Below are 20,293 nucleotides of genomic sequence, written 5' to 3' on the forward strand. Positions count from 1 at the left end.
TCCTGGGCAGAGTGAGCTCCGGACATACCACCAGGGACTGTCCCATAGACAGGGAGCTCAGCTGAGCACAGAGACAGAATAAGGATGGTGAGACTTTTGGGTACCGGAAAGAGTCCTCACTGTTTATCTTGTGCCTCACACAATGGCAATTTTATTTGTTGCTGATCCTGGCCAGTGTAACCAGACCTAAGCCTATCAGTCTCCAGCTGCCAAATTATGGCCCCCAGGGGTCACCTTCAATTAGACCTCTCTGGTCTTATGCCAGTGCTGCTACTCACTACTGAATCCAAGACCAGGGTCCTGAACAAGACAGAGAGGACTTGAATCAGCTGGGGCTCTCCTGCTCTTAATACTGACCTGACTGGGGCGGGGGTGGGCAATGTAGGATGACCCCCGAGGCCACATGGACCTCTGACAGCCAGGTGTAAAGCTCGCACTTTGGACACTAAATCAGTCTCCAGCCAATAACCTGCCGAAGTCCAGCTTGGAGGCAGGCTCTTTCGAGGCTGAGGCCTCTAGTTGACCCTGTGCACAGAGGAGAGAGTCTCTAATCTTGTCCTCATCACTCCATTTTGCTTTTTGAGGACCAAAAAAGAGATGCCTGCTTTAATGCCCCTGAGAACCTGGTTAGGTCTCAGCTTATTATCAAGCAACCTATGGTGGTTTGGGCATAAAAGCAGGCAGCTTGGAAGCTGCTCTAGGCCAGTTTCTACCTACCTTTCTCCCTCTGTGGATGGTGAGGGGAAGACATAGCTCAGGTTGCAGAGTGGGTGGTGAGGCACTAACATGACTGTTGTAATATCCTAGGCTCTCTTGGGGACAAGGCGGCTTCTGGCACCTACAGTGTTTCTAGCACCAGGTGCTTGGTGATTTGGAACACCCTGAACTCCATCTGAGCATGAGAGACAGTCTGGTAGGGAAAAGAGTACTGGAAAGGGAGTCAAGACTACTTTTTCCAACTTGACAGTTGTTGAGTCAAATCAGGTTGGGTTTCACAATGTTAAAGCTAATTTCCTAAGCATATTTGACCATGGGGCCCTTTTGACATTGAGTAGCTTACCCAACACCTTGCTGTACAGAATCTGTGAAATGCTGAGCTGGAAGTGACTATCATTGCACTTTCTGATCCTGTGTCACTAGTCTGTTGCTTCTCTCTGTTTCCTGACATATCCTTTAAAAGGAAGCAACATTCCTGGTGGGAGGCCAGAGAGACCAAACTCTGATGTAATGCAGAAGGTTGCAGGAGCCCTAACCTAACCCTTTCCGCGGGCAGTTCAGGACCTCTTTCTCCTCTGAATGAGGAATGACTCTTACAAGAATCTGTGGCCTGCTCTTGGTTGTCTAGTGGAGGATAACGCTTTGGGTGTGAATGGTGTTGCAAAGAACTCCCTCTGTTTCTCCTGTGTTCTGAAAGGCCCCACTGGGCACACAGGGTCGGTCTCCTCCCCTTGTCCTCAAGACTCCACTAGTGGCTGGGTGTGATGGAGCCTTTGCCTGCCTGATCTGAGCAGCTCTTGAGCATGGATGGAACTGGCTTGGGCAGGGGTAGGTTCCCCAGGCTAGGGTTTTCTCTCTTTGTTTGCAAAGCACTGTTAAAAGATTATTGCCTCCTAGATTGCTGAGGTCCAGGACAGTGTCTGTGTTTGATGGAGGTGGGAAAGGCCTGGACGGACCTTTGCTCAAAGGTGAGCAAAACAGTCAGAAGAAATGTGAAAACTAGCCACACACAGACATCTCACTTAGTTACCTGGCGGAAAAGCAAGCATGTGGGTGTGCAGAGGGATGTGGCATCTGTCTTCCAGGCCTGCTTTGAGGACCCTGGAGGCTCTCAAAGGCCCACCCCTCAGTCAGACAGTGTTGGAATGTTGTGGTAAAGGAAAATGGGAATACGTGTAGATAATCAGCTTCTGGGTCAAAGGCGTTTGGAAATGTGTCCTCAGGCCCTCCATTCTGTTCCCCTCAGGAACAAGGCTGAGAAGGAAGATGAGCAGGCGAGGGGCGCTGTCACGAGCGCCCCTCCCTCCCAGCCGGGGCAGGACTAGTCAGAGAAGAGGCTGGCGAAAGACTTCCTCAGGTTGCGGATGGTCTCGGCCTTGGCCTCGTCTTCACTTGGGGTCCCACGCTGGGAGGTGTCGGATGTGCTGAGGCTGTTAGTCAGGGACTGAGATTTGCTGAAACAGAAAGGCAAGGGGTTGGGGGGAGGACAAGGTCAAGACTGACGAGGAAATGAACCTTGGGGGCTTGCCTGGAAGCCAGGTGGGTGACCCCAATCAGCGCAGGGAAAATTGGACCAGAAACCTGGATTTCCATTATGACACATGTAATTTACTCTGCAAGGTGGTGGTTGTTATCCTCATTTTTTAGGTTCAGAAATTGGGGCTCACAGAGTCAAGTGCCGTGTCCTGGTCCTCACAGCAAGTGCTGGGGGAGAACTCAAAGCTCACCCTCTTTCCGTTATGCCAGACTGTTCGGACAGCAGGCACCTGACCACTTCCCTGCCTGTGTGTACAAACCCGTCTGGTAAACTGGAGTGTGCTGCATCCACATCAGGTTACAGTCACTCCTGCTGTCATGTCCAGCACTAGTTTGGGAATCAGGAGGCCTGTTTTCTAGACCCTTCTAGCAGGTGCCTTACCGCCTCAGGGCCTCCTTACCTTTTCAGTGAAATGCAGGGTTGGTGGAGCCACCCTCAGGGCTGTTCCCCACTCTGAGGTTCTGGGCTTCAATTTCTACCTCCACCCGCTCCTCCACCCCCAGTTTGGAATTCTCTCATGTCAGCTGTGTTCTGTGAGCACTTCACACGTGTGAGGCGTGGTGACAGGTGATGGGGTATAGCAATCAGGGCCCTGCCCTTGAGAGGCTTGTGGTCTAGTGGAAGTGACAGACATATAAAGAGGGGGTATAAATATGTCACAAGTTCAAGAGACCTGTACATGGGCTGGTTGCCACATTAAAGGCTTGAAATCCTCCTGAAAGCATGGGATGTCTTTCACGCCTTGTTCATTACCCCTCAAGGCACAGAGTGAGCATTTGGTGAATACCTGCTGACTTGAATTGAACCAAATGCCTAACAGCCGTAATCACGAGATTAGTAGATGACTGTGAGGTCAGTGCCCAAGCCTGGCTTGAGTCCCAAACCCTTGTCTGTCCTGGGATTGGCTGAGCTGATCTTTTTACACAGCGACAGGCTGTTCATGGACATGCCTACATAGTGCAAGCAGCGTTCTGGGCACTCACTGTGCATATGCTCATTGCAACCCTGTGGGATTACTGGCCCATTTTGGATGCAAGGAGATTGAAGCACAGAGATATTAAACAACTTATCTGAGGTCATGCAGTTTTTAAGTGGTAAAGCTGAGATCTGAACCTATGCAGTCTGACTCTGGAATCTGTTGCCCAAAACTATGGTATATTGCCTGGAGGGCCACTTGCTGGTATCTGTCAAACTAAAAATCCATTTGCCCTTTGATCCAACAACACCATGCAAGTATTTTGTCTTTAGTGAATTCTGCAGTTATGAAAGTAGATGGTTAACGTTATTAATTACAGCATGATTTATAATATTAAACCAAGTTTCTGTTTATAGTGGGTTAGTTAGATAAATCAGTACAACTGGGTGGATTTATTGGGTTTTTTTTTTTTAATTGGAGTCTCACTCTGTCACCCAAGCTGGAGTGCAGTGGCATGCCTCACAGCCACAGCAGCCTCAACCTGCTGGGCTCAGGCAGTCCTTCCGCTTCAGCCTTCCAAGTAGCCAGAAAACAGGTATGCATTACTATGCTTGGCTAATATTTTGATTTATTGTAGAGATGAGGTCTCACCAAGTTGTCCAGGCTGTTCCCAAACCCATGGACTCAGGCAGTCCACTCACCTCAGCTTCCCAAAGTGTTGGGATTACAGGCTGGAGCCTCCATGTCCAGCCTGGATTTATTGTTAAACATGAAAAGCAAGAAGCAGGATGGAGTGGATAGTGAAGATTACCATTTGTGTACATGGGGGAGGGTAACAGAATGTATACTTTTGTATTTGTATAAGGAAACACTGGAAAGACACACAAGGAACCAACAAAGGTGGTTGTTTCTGGGACCAGGGGAAGCAGAGCATTGGGTGGAAATGGGGTGGGGTAGAACTGAGGCTTTTCAACGTATACCTGTGACCATTGATAGCTTTTAGATCTTTGGACCATGTGAATATCACCTATTTAAAAAATTTACTGTTAGCATGATCCCTGGACTGGATGCCTGGGTTCAGTACCAGATCTTCAACCTGCCAATAGTGGAAACTTTGGAAAGTTATTGAATCTTTCTCTGCTTACTGATCTGTACAATGGAGATAATAGCAGCTATAAACTCCTAAATGTATGAGAATTGAACAAAAAACAAGGAGGCAAAGTGGCGAATGTGAGAGGACGCTAGCTGTTGCTGTGAAATTGGGATGATCCACGTTAGTGTTCGGGGTTGGAAGGAGGGAGAGTGTCCTAAAGAGCACTTCTCTGGGATGTCTCCCCGGCCTTAGAACCGAGAGATGGGCCTAGAGGAAGCAGGATGTGTATGTGTGTTGTGAGGGATGATTTATGGCAATGACAGCAGGGATTCCTCCCGTCTCTGGAGCCCACCCTTGTGCAATGTGACTTTATGACTTCTCCCAACTAGAGTCTTCCTTCACTTCGTGAATGCAGGCTTGGCCCTGTGACTGGCTTTGACTAAAAGCATGTGGTGGAATAACATGGTGTAACTTCCAAGGCTAGGCCTTAAGAGGCCTTGAAACTTCCACTTGTGCCCTTTTAGAAAGCAGTTCTTCCATGTGAGAAAGCTCAGCTGTGCCCTGGGGACACTGGGACCCCACGGAGAGAGAGGCCCAGCTGATGGCCAGCACCAACAAACAGATGTGCGCAAGGCCTTTTGGGACCCTCCATCTTCAGAGAAACTGCCAGATGACTGTGGCTATGTGAGTGAACCCAGGAAGCTGGGTTGCCAGAAGATTTAGTAAATAAAAATATAGGATGCCCACTTAAGCTTGAATTTCAGGTGAAAAGCAAAGACTTTTTAAAGCATAAGTATATTCCAGAAAATGTGGCACATATACACGATGGAATACTATGCAGCCATAAAGAACAGAATCATGTACTTCTCAGCAAACTGGATGGAGTTGGAGACAGTCATTCTTAGTGATATATCACAAAAACAAAGAACTGAACACCACATGTTCTCATAAGTGGGACCTGAACATTAATCACAATAGCACAAGGGAGGGATCGGCAGTCGTGGGACACCATGGGGGGTGGGAGGAGGCACGTAACAATACAAAGGGCACCTGATCCTAAACCAGGGGACGTGAGGACCAGTTGGAGGCCCAAAATTCACCTACACATGCATTATTTATATACCTAATCCTGACTTGTACCGCACATCTTGATAATAAAGTAAAAAAAAAAAAGTATATTCCATGCAATATTCAGGGCATACTTGTACTTAGAATCAGCCTTTGTTTATCTGAAATTTATCATTATTTTGGTGTCAAGGTCTGTCTCTTTGGCCCAGGCTGGAGATCATGGCTCATCGCAGCCTCGCCCTTCTGGGCTCAGGCCATCCTTCTGCCTCAGACTTCCTAGTAGCTGGGACTATAGGTGTGTGCCACTATACCCAGCTAGTTTTTACACTTTTTGTAGAGATGAGGTCTCATTAAGTTTTGGTATGGTTTGTAGGCCGCAAGAGATAACCAATACATGCGCACACGGGAGGTTGCGGTGGGGCCTGATCTGCACTCTCACCTTGCTGGGCCTCCCCACCGAATTCTATCCTCTGGAACTGTGTTTATATTTATAGTCTAGGCAAGACCTCACCAAGTCTTCCTTTGTCTCTGACTCCCCCGAATTCCCAGCTCTGCCCAACTCCACCCTATATACCCTTTCCAATTCCCAGAGCACTTACTTGAGATGAGGATGGGGTGGTGCTGGCTTCTTGGGCTCTTCGCCCTGTTGGGAGGTGCTGCGGCCCTGCACGGGGGGCCGGGGCTGTGAGGCGGGGGTGGCGCCTGGCTTGGAGGCTTGGTTTGGGGAGCTGCCGCTGGATGCCCGGGCTAGCTGCGGAGAGCCTGGCGACCTTTGCTGCGGAGATCCGGACTGGGGGCTCAGGGGTTGCTGGCCTTGCGGGGAGAGCCTCTGTTGGGAGGGGCTTCCAGACCTCGGGGGCTGAGGAGACTGAGCTTGGCGAGGGCCCCCTACAGGGCCAGAGAAAAGGGTTCAATTTCTTTCTTAGGATCGATGTGGCTGCACACAAATAATGTTGCTTCAAGGATGTTCATTATAGCGTTTTTTAATAACAGCGAAAAACAGAACAATATAAATGCCTAACCATAGGGAGGCAATTAGAAACATTAGATACATCCATATAATGGAAGGAGCTGTGGTCATCACATATCATGTGGCTAGACCATATAACATGACAGGATATTGTTGATGATATATGCTAAAGATATACTGCTAAACAAAAGAGCAGTCTAGGAAACAGTACAGACAGTTTTATTCCATTTTTGAACATACATAAAAAAAGACCGGAAGATTGTGCAGTACCTAAAACCACTGTGTCTCCGACTTTACCATGCATAGGAATCCCTGGGGGAGCTCCTCAAAACAAAGATTCTGGGCTGGGTGTGGTGACTCAAGCCTGCAATCCCAGCATTTTGGGAAGCGGAGGCAGGAGGACTGTTCGAGCCCAGGAGTTCGAGACCCGCTTAGGCAACATAGTGAGACCTCGTCTCTGAAAAAACCAAAAAAATTAGCCCGGTGTGGTGGCACATGCCTGTCTCAGCTGCTTGGGAGGCTGAGGCAGAAGGATCACCTGAGCCTAGGAGGTTAAGGCTACGGCGAGTCATGAGTGTGCCACTGCTCTCCAGCCTGAGTGACAGAATGAGACCCTGATTAAAAACAAAACGAAACGCACACGCACACCAAAAGATGCTGATATGGTAGGTCTGGGTGGTGTTATGAATTGAATTGTGCTCCCCAATCCCCAGATGAATATGTTGAAGACCAACCCTCCATGCAACTGCATTGAGGTAAGTTCTTTAAGGAGGAGTCACAGTTAAGTGAGGCCACATAAGACAGATCCCTAGCATCCTGATAAGCAGAGGAAGAGACAGCAAGAGTATGTGTGCACCCAGGCACAGGGAAAGGCCAGAGGTGAACACAGCAAGAGGGCTGTCATCTGCAGGCCAAGAAGAGATACCATACCAGAAACCAGCCCTGCCAGCACCCTGATCCTGTGCGTCCAGCCTCCAGAACTGGGAAAAACTAAATGTCCGTTGTTGAGGCTGACCAGCCTATGGCGGTTTGTTATTCAGGGAACTGGGCTGACAGATGTAGGCCAGCTCTATGCTGCTCCATTTCTAACCCGTTCCCGGCCTTCCATACTTTGAGTCGTGAGGCACTAACCAACAACGACCAAAGCAGTGGGCTCGGGAGGATTTTTATTCTCTTATTTCTGCTCACTGAAATTGTCCACACTGAAGATGTATTTCTTTGGAACCCGTGAGAAGTATTCGCCCTGACTTTCTGGGTCGCGATCTCAACTTTTCTGAGAGCATTCAAGAACAGTGTATCGTGTGATCTACAGAGGTTGACCAGGCGGATCCCGTACTCACATGTCGAGATGGACACAGAGCCTTAGTGAGGCTTCTTAACTGGAAGGGGAGCTGCAGAAAGCCACAGAGGGTCTTGGCACGTCCCCGTCACTGCACCAAACACACAGGCTTCCACCCGCAAGCAGAGGGACATGGGGAGGTCTCAACCCACAGCAGCAACGTGGAGTGGAATTCCAAGGCTCCCGCGAGAAGGGGACTCTCCTCACCCCAGAGGCTGAGTGGCAGGAGGGCTGATGGTGAGCTGCATTCTGCCAATGCAGACGGGCTGCCTGCTGGTCTCTCCCAGGACACACCTGCTCCGGGGAGCATGAGGGAGGCCCTGGGCTCATTACTGCACATCTTTTGTGAGCACTTTAGAAGGATGAGGCGGCCAAGAGCTAAGAGGTGCTGGGACCTATCTCTGTGGCTCGCTAACAACAGGGATTCTGTTACATCCCAGCCTTAGACTCGGCATCCTCACAACTCTGAGGGTTAGACATTCTTTCCATCCCCATTTGTAAAGCAAAACTGAGTCCCAGATATGCTCTGACTTGTTCAAGGTGTCACTACTAATCAGAGAAGAGCCAAGATTCAAACCTAGATCTCTTTGACTCAAAAGCCCCTTTTTGTTTTATTTTTTTAAAACGACACCACGAAGGGCTGCCCTGAGCCTTCATACATCTTTGTGCTAATTAAGAAAAGGTGAACCAGGTGTGGTGGTGCACCTATAATCTCAGCTACTTGGGAGGCTGAGGCAGGAGGATCACCTGAGCTCAGGCATTCGAGGCTGCAGTGAGTGATGATCGCACCATTGCACTCCAGCCTGGGTCACAGAGCAAGGACTCGTCTCTAATAAAAAGAAAAAGAAAAAGAAAAAGAAAAGGCGCTTCCTCCCGTGGCAGCAGCTCTGAGCCAGGGGCAAGGGGGAGCAGGACTAGGTTCCAGCCAGCCTCCTCCCTCAGACTTTGTGGCAGCTGGGCACACATTTTCCAAGGGCGTGCATGTCTGATGGCCCCGATCCACACTGGCACCAGGAGCCTCGGGTCCTGTCTCAAGCCTTGCCCTTAACTCACTGTGGGACCATGGGTAAGTCACTCCTCCTCTCTGGGTTTCCAATGAGACCGCTGGACTGTACATCAGGCATTCCTCCCAATTTGAACATTTATGTGAGGCTGCAGGACACTTCTGAGTTGGGTGAAGTTGCAGCATCAGTTTAGCAACCGTTTGCACATGGCTTTCATTCATTAACTCTTTCACGACTGTACATCCCAGGACATCAGAAGTCACCTTGATCTCAATCATCTATAGGGCCAGGGAGGTACTTAAATAAATAAAGCAGGCGAGTGTAAGAAAAACAATGTGGCTTTAAACAATGTTCCCACCTGAGATAAAAACGTAGTTCAGGCCAGGCTCGGTGGCTCAGCCTGTAATCCCAGTACTTTGGGAGGCCGAGGCAAGTGAATTTGCTTGAGCCCACGGGTTCGAGACCAGTCTGGGCAATTTGGCAAGACTTCATCTCTACAATTAAAAAAAAAAAAATCAGCTGGGTGTGGAAGCACACCTGTAGTTCTCGCTACTTGGAAGGCTGATGTAGAAGGATTGATGGAGCCCAGCAGTTCGAAGCTGGGGTGGCCGTGAGTGTGCCACTGCACTCCAGCCTGGGCAATGGAGTGAGAACCCAACTCAAAAAAAAAAAAAAAAAAAAAAATCCAGAGAATGGTTTCACTGCAGAGGTACACACATAAAGAAAATAGCAGTTAACACTCCCTGTCACTGTGGAAGTGGCAGTAGGAAGGAGTAGGGTCTGAGACAAATGGCAGAGTCCTGGCCCTTCTGTGGGAGCAGCTATTATGAATGCCTGTGGACAGGGCTATGCAGGAACACAGGCCAACTATTTCCAGAGCGTCTCCGATGTCAAGCAAAGCTGGAAATCTAGTTGTTTAAATAAAACCTCCTGGGGTTTTTTTTTTGATCCATCCACCTCAGCTTTCCAAGTAGCTGGGACTACAGGTGTGCGCCGCCACACCTGGCTAATTTTCTGATTTATTATAGAGATGAGGTCTCACCAAGTTGCCCAGGTGGGTCTCGAACCCCTGGACTTAGCCAATCCTCTCGCCTTGGCCTCCCAAAGTGCTGGGATTACAGGCTTGAGCCACCGCATCTGGCAACCTCCTAGTTTTTAAATGGTGACTTTGGTGTTGTCTAAACCTACTGCAGGTCAAAGAAAACATGTATTTTCTATTTTTATCATTTTGTTGTTGTTGTTAGAGACAGAGTCTCACTCTCACCCAGGCGGGAGTGCAGCAGTGTCATCATGGCTGACTGTAGCCTCGAACTCCTGGGTGCAAACAATCCTCCCACATCAGCCTCCCAGGTAGCTGGGACTACAGGCGGGTGCCACCATGCCTGCCTAATTTATTTTTATTTTTGTAGAGACAGTGGGTGGGTGGGGGGCAGGTCTCGCTGTATTACTCAAGCTGGTCTTGAACTCCTGGCCTCAAGCGATCCTTTGGCTTTAGCCTCCCAAAGTGCTGAGATTACAGGTGTAAGCCACAATGACTGGCCTCTACTTTTATCTGAAGGACCCCTCCATTCTCCCTCCCCCCACCCCAAGTTGACAATATCTTCCTAATATCTCAATACACATGCATTCATTCATTAACTATTTGTTGAGTCCCTGTAACACACCTGGGATTTATCAAGAGACACCCTGGTTATTTCTTCTAGCTTCTTGGCTCAACAAACACTTTAGTATTTTTTTATTTGGGCATGTACAAAAATATTAACTTATATATAGAAATTACTTGCCTAACATAGGATTGATGCTAAAAAATGGAGTTTATTAAAAGAAAATTTCACTTTTACTGAGTTGAAATGAACAGGGAGTTCAAAACAGGTTAATAATGTGATCTTGTTATTTAGGGAACTCAATGAAAGTGTTGTTTTTAAATTAACCTTGTTATTTTTTAATCTGAATGTTAATTCACAGGGCATTTTCTTTAATTACCTTAATTGGTTTTAAATTGATTGTTTTTCAACTCACTAAAACTGTGTTTAGCTTCATGTCCCTTAAAATAATACCTCTTTATCAAGCATGTTTCTGCTCTTGGCCAGAGAGGAAATCAGAATACAGTAGCTCTCTGTTTTAAAAGGGCTCTGTTCAAATGTGTTTTTAAAAAGTAAGTCTGAGGCAGTGTGGGGAGGGGGAGGGGGTGGGCAGAGGCCGCCAGGAGCCTGGGAGGGAGAGGACTAAGTTGCTTTTGGACATTTATAACCATGAAATGACTGCCAGGCAGGAGGACGGTGGGGTTATAAGGATGGCTCATGATAATCATTAAAAGCAACATGTATAATTATGACTCAAGTTATCAATAGTAAGTTACTAGTGCTAAGAACTGGCATCTTCTAAGTACTTCTAAGCGTCAGACACTTCACCCCTGGCTTCTCCTTCTTGAGCTCATGGAAAGCTCATTCTTCCACGTGGCGGCTGTCACTTCCTCCTTTACCCTGAGGAAACTGAGGCTCGGAGAAGGAATGTGACTTGCCTGAGACTGCAGAGGCAGTGAGACATGGAACTAGGTTCAAACACGCATCTATCTGCTGAAGAAGAATGCTGGTGTGCGTTTGTGCAGGCAGAGCTGGTTTTACTGGGCTTTGCTTTACTGCGATGAGCAGATATATTTTATTTTCACACACTGAAGGTTTGTGACAGCCCTGAGTTGAGCAAGTCTCTTGGTGCCATTTTTGGAACGGCCTGTGCTTACTCGGTTTCTCCCCATCACATTTTGGTAATTCTCAGAATATTTCAAGCTTTTTCATTATTATTCTGTATGCGCTGGTGATCTGTGATGTTACTATGGTAATTTTGGGGTGCTGAGAACTGTATGAGACGAAACTGAATCGAGAAATGTGTGTGTTCTGACCGCTCCGCCTGCCAGGTGTCCTCCCCCATCTCTCTCTTTCTCATCAGGCCTCCCTGTTCCCTGAGACACAGCAGTATTAAAATTAGGCCGGTTAATCACCCTACAGTGGCCTCTAAGTGTTCCCGTGAAAGGAAGAAAGAGTCGCCCATCTCTCACTTTCATTCCAAGCTCGAAGTGATTAAGCTTAGTAAGGAAGGCACGTCAAAAGTGGATAGGCCAAAAGCCAGGCCTCTTGTGCCAAACAGCCAACGTTGTGAATGTAAAGGAAGAGTTATTGAAGGAAATTGCAAGTGCTACTCCAGTGAACATATGAATGATTAGAAAGCAAAACAGTCTTGCTGCTGATTTGGAGAAAGTTTGAATGGTCTGGATAGAAGATCAAACCAGTCGCAACATTCCCTCAAACCAAAACCTAATTCGGAGCAAGGTCCTTTATTCTCTTCAATTCTGTGAAGGCTGAGAGAGGTGAGGAAACTGCAGAAGAAAAGTCGGAGGCTAGCAGAGGTTGGTTCATGAGGTTTAAGCCAAGAAGCCGTCTCCATAACATAAACGTGCAAGGTGAAGTAGCAAGTGCTGATGGAGAAGCTGCAGAAATTATCCAGATGATCTATTAAAGATCACTGTTGGAGGCTGCACTAAACAACAGATTTTCCATGTGGATGAAACAGCCTTCTATTGGAAGGAGATGTCATCTAGGACTTCCGTAGCTAGAGAGAAATCAAGGCCTGGTTTCACAGCTTCAAAGGACAGGCTGACTCTCTTGTTAGGGACTTTAAACCGGTGATTTTAAGTTGAAATCAATGCTCATTGGCCATTTAGAAAATTCTAGGACCTTTAGGAATTATGCTATATCTACTCTGCCTGTGCTCTATAAATAGAACAACAAAGCCTAGTTGACAGCACATCTATTTACAGCATGGCTTACTAAATATTTTAAACCCACTGTTGAGACCTTCTGCTCAGAAACAATTATTCTTTTCAAGATATCACTGCTCATTGACAATGTACCCAGTCACCCAAGAGTTCTGCTGAAGATGTTTTTATGCTTGCTAACACAACATCCATTCTGCAGTTCATGAATCAATTTTGACTTTGAAATCTTAATACTTAAGGACTACATCTTATAAGGCTAAAGCTGCCCTAGACAGTGATTCTTCTGATGGATCTGGGCAAAGGAAATCGAAAACCTTCTGGAAAGGATTCATCCTTCTTGATGCCATCAAGAATATTTGAGATTCAGGGAACAAGGTAGAGCTATCGATGCTATCAGCAATGTGGAAGAAACTGATTGCAGCCCTCATGGATGACTTTGAGGAGCTCAAGACATTGATGGAGGAGGTGCAGATGTGATGGAAACAGCAAGACAATGAGAAGAGGAGCCTGGAGATGAGACCGAACCGATCAATCTCATGGCCAAACTCACATGCTACAGGCAGATCTTTCATGAAAGGACAGGTCAACTGATTTGGCAAATTTCACTGTTCTCTTATTTTTTCTTTTTCCTTTTTTTTTTGAGTAGGAATCTCATTCTGTTGCCCAGACTGGAGTGCAGTGGCCGCTCCCGGCCACTGCAACCTCGACCTGCTGGGCTCTGGCGATCCTTCTGCCTCAGTCTTCCAAGTAGCTGGGACTACAGGCGCGTGCTACCACGCTCAGCTAATTTTTTATTTGTTGTGGAGATGAGGTCTCATCAAGTTGCCCGGGCAGGTCTCGAACCTGCAGGCTCAGGCAATCCCCTCACCTCAGCCTCCCAAGGAACTGTTGTCTTAAGAAATTGCCGCAGCTACCCTGTCTTCCGCAGCCACGACCCTGATCAGTCAGCAGCCATCAGTGAGGCAAGACCCTCCAGCAGGAAAAAGATCACAATTCACTGAAGGCTCAGATGACTGTTAGCATTTTTAGCAATAAAATATTTTATAATTAAATATAAATGATGTATTTTTTAGACATAAGGCTGTTGCACACTTAAGAGACTACAGCAGAGTGTAAACACAGCTTTTATGTTTACATAAAATTTTACATAATTTTTGTAAAAAAATATTTGCCTGCCTTACTTTATTGTGATACATGCTTTATTGGCATGCTGTGGCAGAGACCCTGAAATATCTCTGAGGTGTGCCTGAACATAGTTGTGGACAATGGTGACATTTCCCTTTTATTTATTTATTTATTTATTTATTTATTTCCTTCATTCTTTTTCTTTTCTTTTTTTTTTTTTGAGTTGGCGGTTCAAGTACAGTGGCACAATCATGGTTCACCGCAGCCTCAACCTCCTGGGCTCAGAGATGACCCTTCTGCCTCAGCCTCCTGAGAAGTTAGGACTACAGGTGCACGCCACCACACCTAGCTAATTTTTTATTTTTATTTTTTTGTAGAGACAGGGTCTCATTATGTTGCCTAGGCTAGTCTCAAACTCCTGGACTCAAGCGATCATCCTGCCTTGGCCTCCCAAAGTGCTGGGATTACAGGCATGAGCCACTGTGCTTGGCTGATTTCCTTTTTCTTAAATACTTTCTGCTTTTCCAGGAAGAGAAACATAGACAAGAAAGATGGTTGAAGCATTTTACCTAAGACCTGTGGAAGAGGAAGCCATTCCGTTCTCAGTGCTAACTTTTCCCAAGAAGCATCAAATCTGTTACTTTAATAACAGACTGGGAGGGTCCAACATGCTAGCAATGCCTTCTTCCTGACAGGTGTTTAAGCAGAGCCTTAAAAGCCTCTCCTGATGCCAGCTGCTCTGACACTCACGGCTGGGGACAGCAAGTGCCGGAGAGTGTGTCAGAAGGTCTGCTCACACCAGAAATGGAGGGCGACTTCTCCCAGGCCCGAGCAGCTGGCATTCCTGGAGAAGGTCACTTAGCGGTGGCCATGATTTCTTCTTGTCATCGGTAGTCTATCCGTTCCCTAATAAATGGTGGCATTTACATAGTAATGCTGGGTATTTTTGAGGAAGAATTTCAGGGGACAAGGTTATGGACAGTGTTCTGTTTTTTTTCTTTTTCTTTCTCACTCTAGCTGGTTGACTCACAAATCTATAACCAGACACCTCTCGTTGCTAGGAATAATCGCTTTCTGGAAGTTCTGAAAGGCCACACTTATAAGCCTGCTGTTCTTGTGTCCCCTTGGGCAAAGTTTCAACTTCCACCTCCATAAAAAGGAAACACTGATGTTTTTACTGAAGAGCCTCTGAGGGTAAACCTGAGAAAATGGATGGGACAGTTCCCAGCACCGTGCTTGGCACATGTCGGGGGGACTTAATACTTTGCTTTCTATTTCTCTTCCTCCTTTCCTGACGTTTAAAAGGAGCTGACGGACCGCATAGTCTCATTCTTTCTACCTATGAGTAAGCGAGCACTTTCTGTGGATAGAGCATTAAGATGGATTTTCCCCAGAGTGCTTCCTGGGAGTCACATGTGAACTCCTCAGTGCATTTCAACATCCTCACTGACACGGACGGGTTCTCTCGGTCCTTGTCTTGGTTCCTACCTTGTGGAGGTAGACGAGGCTGGGGCTGTCCTAGCTGAGACCCCAGCTGGGCTTGCCCTGGAGATTTTGCCGACTTAGTCTGTGGTGCCTAGGGCAGAAGAGAGAAGAAGCCTGTTGATATCTTGTGACCATTCACTTCCTGGGCAGGAGGACTTGGAAAGATCTTTTGATTACTGAGATGAGACTGACACAAAGCATACGGTTCTGGAGTGTCGGGTGTCATGAAGTTCTGCGTGGGCACAATCAGTGTAACCACCGCCCAGATCAAGGCGCAAAACATTCCGGAAGAGGCAGCACTATGTCCCTCCCAGCAAGCGACCCCCTCACTTATAACCAGGATTCCAGCATCTATCATCATGGATCAGTTTTTGTGGGGAAGGAGGTGGGGGCGGGGAGCAGGTTTTGAGACCTGCATTTCGAGAAAGCTGGAGAGCCGGCACATTCTTTGAAGAATGGTCTGGCAGGCTAGGGTGGGGACCGTAGAGGAGGTGAGGGCCGTGGGAACTTGCTGAGGTTGGGGGAGGGGAGCAAGAGACACAACAGTCTCTATTGACTGGGGCCTGGGAGCTCCAGAGGTCATGTGTGTACATGAACCCTTGTACGTATGTGCACACACACACATCCTGCTCAGGCTCAGGGTGCTGGGCATGGAAGGGACACCTGTCAATCATCTCTGCCCATGGATGCCAAAGGCTGGCCGAGGCAAGATTGCTCTCCCCAGGATGTCTGTGGGAGAAGGGGCCCCTGGAAGCCTCCGACGTTTGCCCATCAGGGCAGGTCCCAGAAGTTCTCCCTGTGTCCAGCCTCTGCCCACACCCCATTTCTTTCTTCCCATGGTGGTCCCTTCTTGGGGGCATGTCCTTTGGATCGAGGGGCCCCCATTCCCAGGCTGCCTGGCATTTCTTGTGGCTACACGCCTCCTCTGCTCCTGGGATCTTACCCAAGGTCTCAGGGGCGAGGGCACTGTGCCTCCTGGCACCAGGAGTTGGCTCATTTTGGAGACAACAAGGTCAGCCATCAGCTGCTTGTCCTCCTCCACGTGCTCTCCAATCAGGGGCATCGAGCTGTCCATTACCTGTGGGGGAGAGGAGGCTGAGGGACCGGAGAGCCTGGCAGCACATCCCACAAGTGACCACCAGATGGCGACGTCCTCCATGCAAACCAGCTGCGACTGGGCACCCGGGAGACAGTGCCCTTGGGTCCAGGGGACACCAGCTCCCTGGATGTGGTCCAGTTCGGCCCACATCTGCGGGACGACAGCGGTGAAACGAGGCCTGGGGAGACTTTGCTGACCTTTCTGCACTTCTCTTTGGGGAGCCGCTCTCCGCCCCCTCCTTTCCCACTCCGGCCCCCTTCCAGAGTTGGGCTGGCCTCCTCTCCTTTGGCCCACGGTCAAGGCTTTCCACAACGCCGGAAACTGTGAAGGTGGGGGCTCGATCATGACCAAAAAATGACACTGGCTGGAGCTGACCTAGGGTTCCGAGGAGAGGGACGAGGAAGGGCCTCTTCTCCGAGGCCCTGGCAGGATAGATGCCAGGAGCGACACTCATTCCACAGGGGCTGGGCTGTTCTCAAAGGGGAGAGGGGGCCTGAGGGGTCACATCTGTCCCTTCTGCTCTTTTTACAGATGGAGCAGCTGAGGCCCAGAGTTGGGAAGGGCTTTCCCAAGGTCACACAGGCCAACCTTCTACGTGGTTCCCTGGGCATGGACAGCTATGGAAGGTCTTAGAGGGGTGTCTGTCAGACCCTGGCAGATCTGGAAAATGGCTGTTTTGGGACTCAGCCATCTGCACTCACCTACCCAGCCAACTCCCTGTCTTGTCTCCTCCTTTCCCAGACTCTGGACTTGCCTGGCTGTCTCCTCACGCGAGGCCAGATGCATGGGGTTCCCTCTGCCTACTCTCTACCTGGTTAGCCCCTTCCCATCCAGCAGGGAACACCCAGAGCTCTTCCTCCAGAAAGCTCTCTCTGACTGCACATGCTCTGACAAGCCACCTCACCTCTGTACTCCTGTTGTCCTCACCTTGGGTGTCCCGCTGCATAGCCTACCCCACAGCACTGTCATCTCCTGTCTATTTTGTCTCCACAACCAGGCTGGGAGCCCTCAAGGCCAGGGATGGGCCCTGTGCCCTGTTAAATGGGTGTGTTCTCAATAAATACCTTTTGAGTGGAGGAATGACAGGCCCTTGCTCTTAATGATAAGGGCACTGACAGGAGCTGTGCTTCATTGAGCACTTACTATGTGCTGGGACCTGTTCTAGGCACTGGGCGTGGGTGATGTCACATACATCTCGGAATAGCTCTGGAGGCAGGATCAATTATTATCCTTATCATATTACGAGGAGACTGAGGGTCAACAGAGTGGCGAGTTCAAGGACATATTGCTAGCAATCTACGGTCCTTCTGTTTCATCAAGCGGATTCTCCCTAAACCCCAGGACTGGGAAGGACTGGGAAGAACTGAGTTCCAGACCTTGGTTCTGCTGTGGGCTTGCTGTGTGAACTTGGCCAAGTCCTTTTTCCTCTACGGACCTACGTTTTTTGTTTTTTTTTTTCCTCAACTGTGAACTGAGGTAATTTGGCGGCTGCTAAGACCCTTCCACTGGGGCTTTCAGTGGAGCACCCACTGTGGCTGGGAGGCTGAAAAGCAAACCCACTGTGGCTGGGAGGCTGAAAAGCAAACCCACTGTGACTGGGAGGCTGAAAAGCAAACTCAAGGGTGTGAATACTGCTTCCAGCAGGGTCCTGAGGACTCTCCCAGGTTCAGCTCCTCCTGGGCTGTGCCCGGGCCTGAGGCATCTGGGATCCCAGTGCCCAGCACACAGTCAGTCTCTCAGTCAACACAGCTGAGCTGGGACCGTGGCGTCCGCCCCGAACGCACACAGGCTTCCTGCACCCTGTCTGTCCTCTCTCCCCCGTCCCTGCCCCCGTCCACCCCATTTTGTTCTGGTTTCTATTTCCTATGTTCCCTGCAGTGGAAAACAGCCACCACGAGGTCAGAGAATTCTGGAATCCCTACGGTAGACCCAGCCAAAGGAAGTGGACACTCTGGTCTCCCTGGGGAAACATTTTTTCCAGTGAGCGATGTCATTCCCTGGACAGGTCAGAGAGGACAAGGTCAAGGGTCTTTTCCCTGAGTATTTCACGGTGAGGATCCTTACAAAACATTTCACGCAAGTTTTCTGTTCTCACCACAGAGGTGGCTGAAGAAACTAGTAATTTTGGATCTCTTCCGCCTTTTTTCCCCTTATTGGGGGATAATATCTTTCATATTCCTGGTAACAAGCTCCCCATAGCCCCTGACCTCACCCCAAACCTAGAAGCAAGGGAAACAACTCTGTGAAGGTAGGGGCTTGATCATGACAAAAAATGTGACATGGGCTGGAGTTGACCCAGGGTTCAACGGGAAGAGGAAAAAAAAAAATCTGAGAAAACATCCTTTTTTATTTTTTGGAACATTTTGGGACATTGTTTTCTTTCTTTCTTTCTTTCTTTCCTTTTTTTTTTTTAGCCCAAGCCCACTCACTGCTTTTGCTTTTTTTTTTTTTTTAATGTGAAAGGTCTTTCATCCCTGACCCTCTGAACGTCTGGAGGCAGGAAGCCGGGACCACGGGCACAGATATTTTTTCTTCCCAAGAGTGACAGTGAAAGTTGAACCCCAGAGAGGCCTGAGCTCATAGGGCAGAGATGGGGTTAGAAAGAGAAGGGGGGGCTAGCTTGCTGGGTGGATGGGGGTCCAGGAGTCCTTCATCTGTTGGGAATGCCAGGAGGCAGGGCCCCACCACCCCTCGCTGTGTGCTGTGTTCCCTGGCTTGGGGTCTGTGCCCGGAGCGACTCATTGGATGAAAGAATGAGTGAGTGCCTATGGGCCAGTTCTGGGCCTGGGTCTGGGGGTCCCCATGAGTGACGTAGAGAGGCAGGGGGCCGGGAGGGGTCTCAGCAGCTTCAGTGCCCCCGCAGGAAGCCCCCTGCCCCAGCCTCATCTGAAGCTCCCGGGTAGCCTTAGAAGGCGGACACTGGCTCCTCTAGGGAGCACTCCTGCAGGTCAGCATGCCTGCCGCCCGTGGCTCCTCCCAGGGAGTTTCAGGAATCATCCAGGAATCCCTGGACTTGGGAGGAGAGCTATTTTCCAGAGGAGGACTGGAACGGCAGCTCTTCCCATGGGAGCTTCCCAGCCATTCTGGGGTGAGAAGAGGCTGTGTCCATCCTGGGCTCTCCTCCACCCACCCTCCCACCTCCAAGGCAGCCCCTCCTGGCATGGCTGGGCCCCCACCCATGGAGTCACCTGGTCCCACTCGGCTGTGGGTTCCTGGGGAGTGGGGCAGACACGAGGGATAGGAGGGCTGGCTGGCTCCCACGGTCACCCCGGCCACGTGCTTCCCCTGAGCCGCTCACACCCAGGAGGTGTCTTGGCTCACGTGGCTTGGCTCTGTGTCGGCACTCCCTTCTCCCGTGGTTTGAGAAATCCATGGAAGGAGGGAGCCGAAAGGGGTGCACATGAGGGGATGTGGGATTGGGGAGAGGCCGGAGGACCCTGAGGTCACAGGGGTGTCTTCAGGGGAAAACGGCAGAAAGCCCAGGTGTGGCAGCGGGGATCAGCGGGGAGGAGGGTGAGGAGAGGGTGGGACTGGGAGGGGCAAGGCTCCAGCCCCTCTGGGAGCCCTCTCTTTTTTAAAATTTATTTTTTTCTTTATTTTTCTTTATTTATTTTTGAGTTGGAGTCTCACTCCGTCGCCCAGACTGGAGTGCAGTGGCCACTCCCGGCCACCGCAGCCTCGACCTGCTGGGCTCCGGCGATCCTTCCGCCTCAGCTTTCCGAGTAGCCGGAACTACAGGCATGCGCTACCACGCCCGGCTGATTTTTTGATTTATTGTAGAGATGAGGTCTCACTGCCCAGGCGGGTCTCGAACCCACGGGCTCAGGCAATCCACTCACCTCAGCCTCCCAAAGGCACGGGGTTACAGGCTGAGCCACCGAGCCCGGCTCTTTCTTTATTTTAATAGCTCTAGGAGGTACACATAGTTTTTGGTGACACAGCTGCATTGCATTGCAGCAAAGCAATCTGGGCTTTACCTGTGTCCACCCCCCTCACCTGTGCACACTGCACCCAATAGGCAACTTTCTATTCCTCCACCCACAGCCCCTCTCACTACTGATTCTCCGGTGTCCGTGAGACCATGTTCTATGTCTTTGCAGACCCTTAGTTTAGCACTCACTTGCTGGTGAGGACATGCAGTGTTCGGTTTTCTGTTCCTGTGTTCGTT

The 20,293-nt window shown here is 49.4% G+C and overlaps 1 protein-coding gene across 1 annotated transcript in view; it reads right to left on the reverse strand.

Annotated features, from left to right (window-relative positions):
• Positions 1-1,644: 1,644 nt before the first annotated feature.
• The window catches only part of SYN3 (synapsin III), an 80,569-nt gene continuing 61,920 nt past the window's right edge, over positions 1,645-20,293 (reverse strand). Inside the window, exons 5-8 of the mRNA XM_008055446.2 lie at positions 15,970-16,104; positions 15,030-15,117; positions 5,931-6,219; positions 1,645-2,171 (exon numbers count right to left, since the gene is read on the reverse strand). Coding sequence (XP_008053637.2) covers positions 2,039-2,171; positions 5,931-6,219; positions 15,030-15,117; positions 15,970-16,104 — 645 coding nt within the window. The 3' untranslated portion in view covers positions 1,645-2,038. The remainder of the gene's footprint in view (positions 2,172-5,930; positions 6,220-15,029; positions 15,118-15,969; positions 16,105-20,293) is intronic.

This window comes from Carlito syrichta, unplaced genomic scaffold, assembly GCF_000164805.1.
Source record: "Carlito syrichta isolate Samal-C Ts95f unplaced genomic scaffold, Tarsius_syrichta-2.0.1 Scaffold301854, whole genome shotgun sequence".
NCBI lineage: Eukaryota > Metazoa > Chordata > Mammalia > Primates > Tarsiidae > Carlito > Carlito syrichta.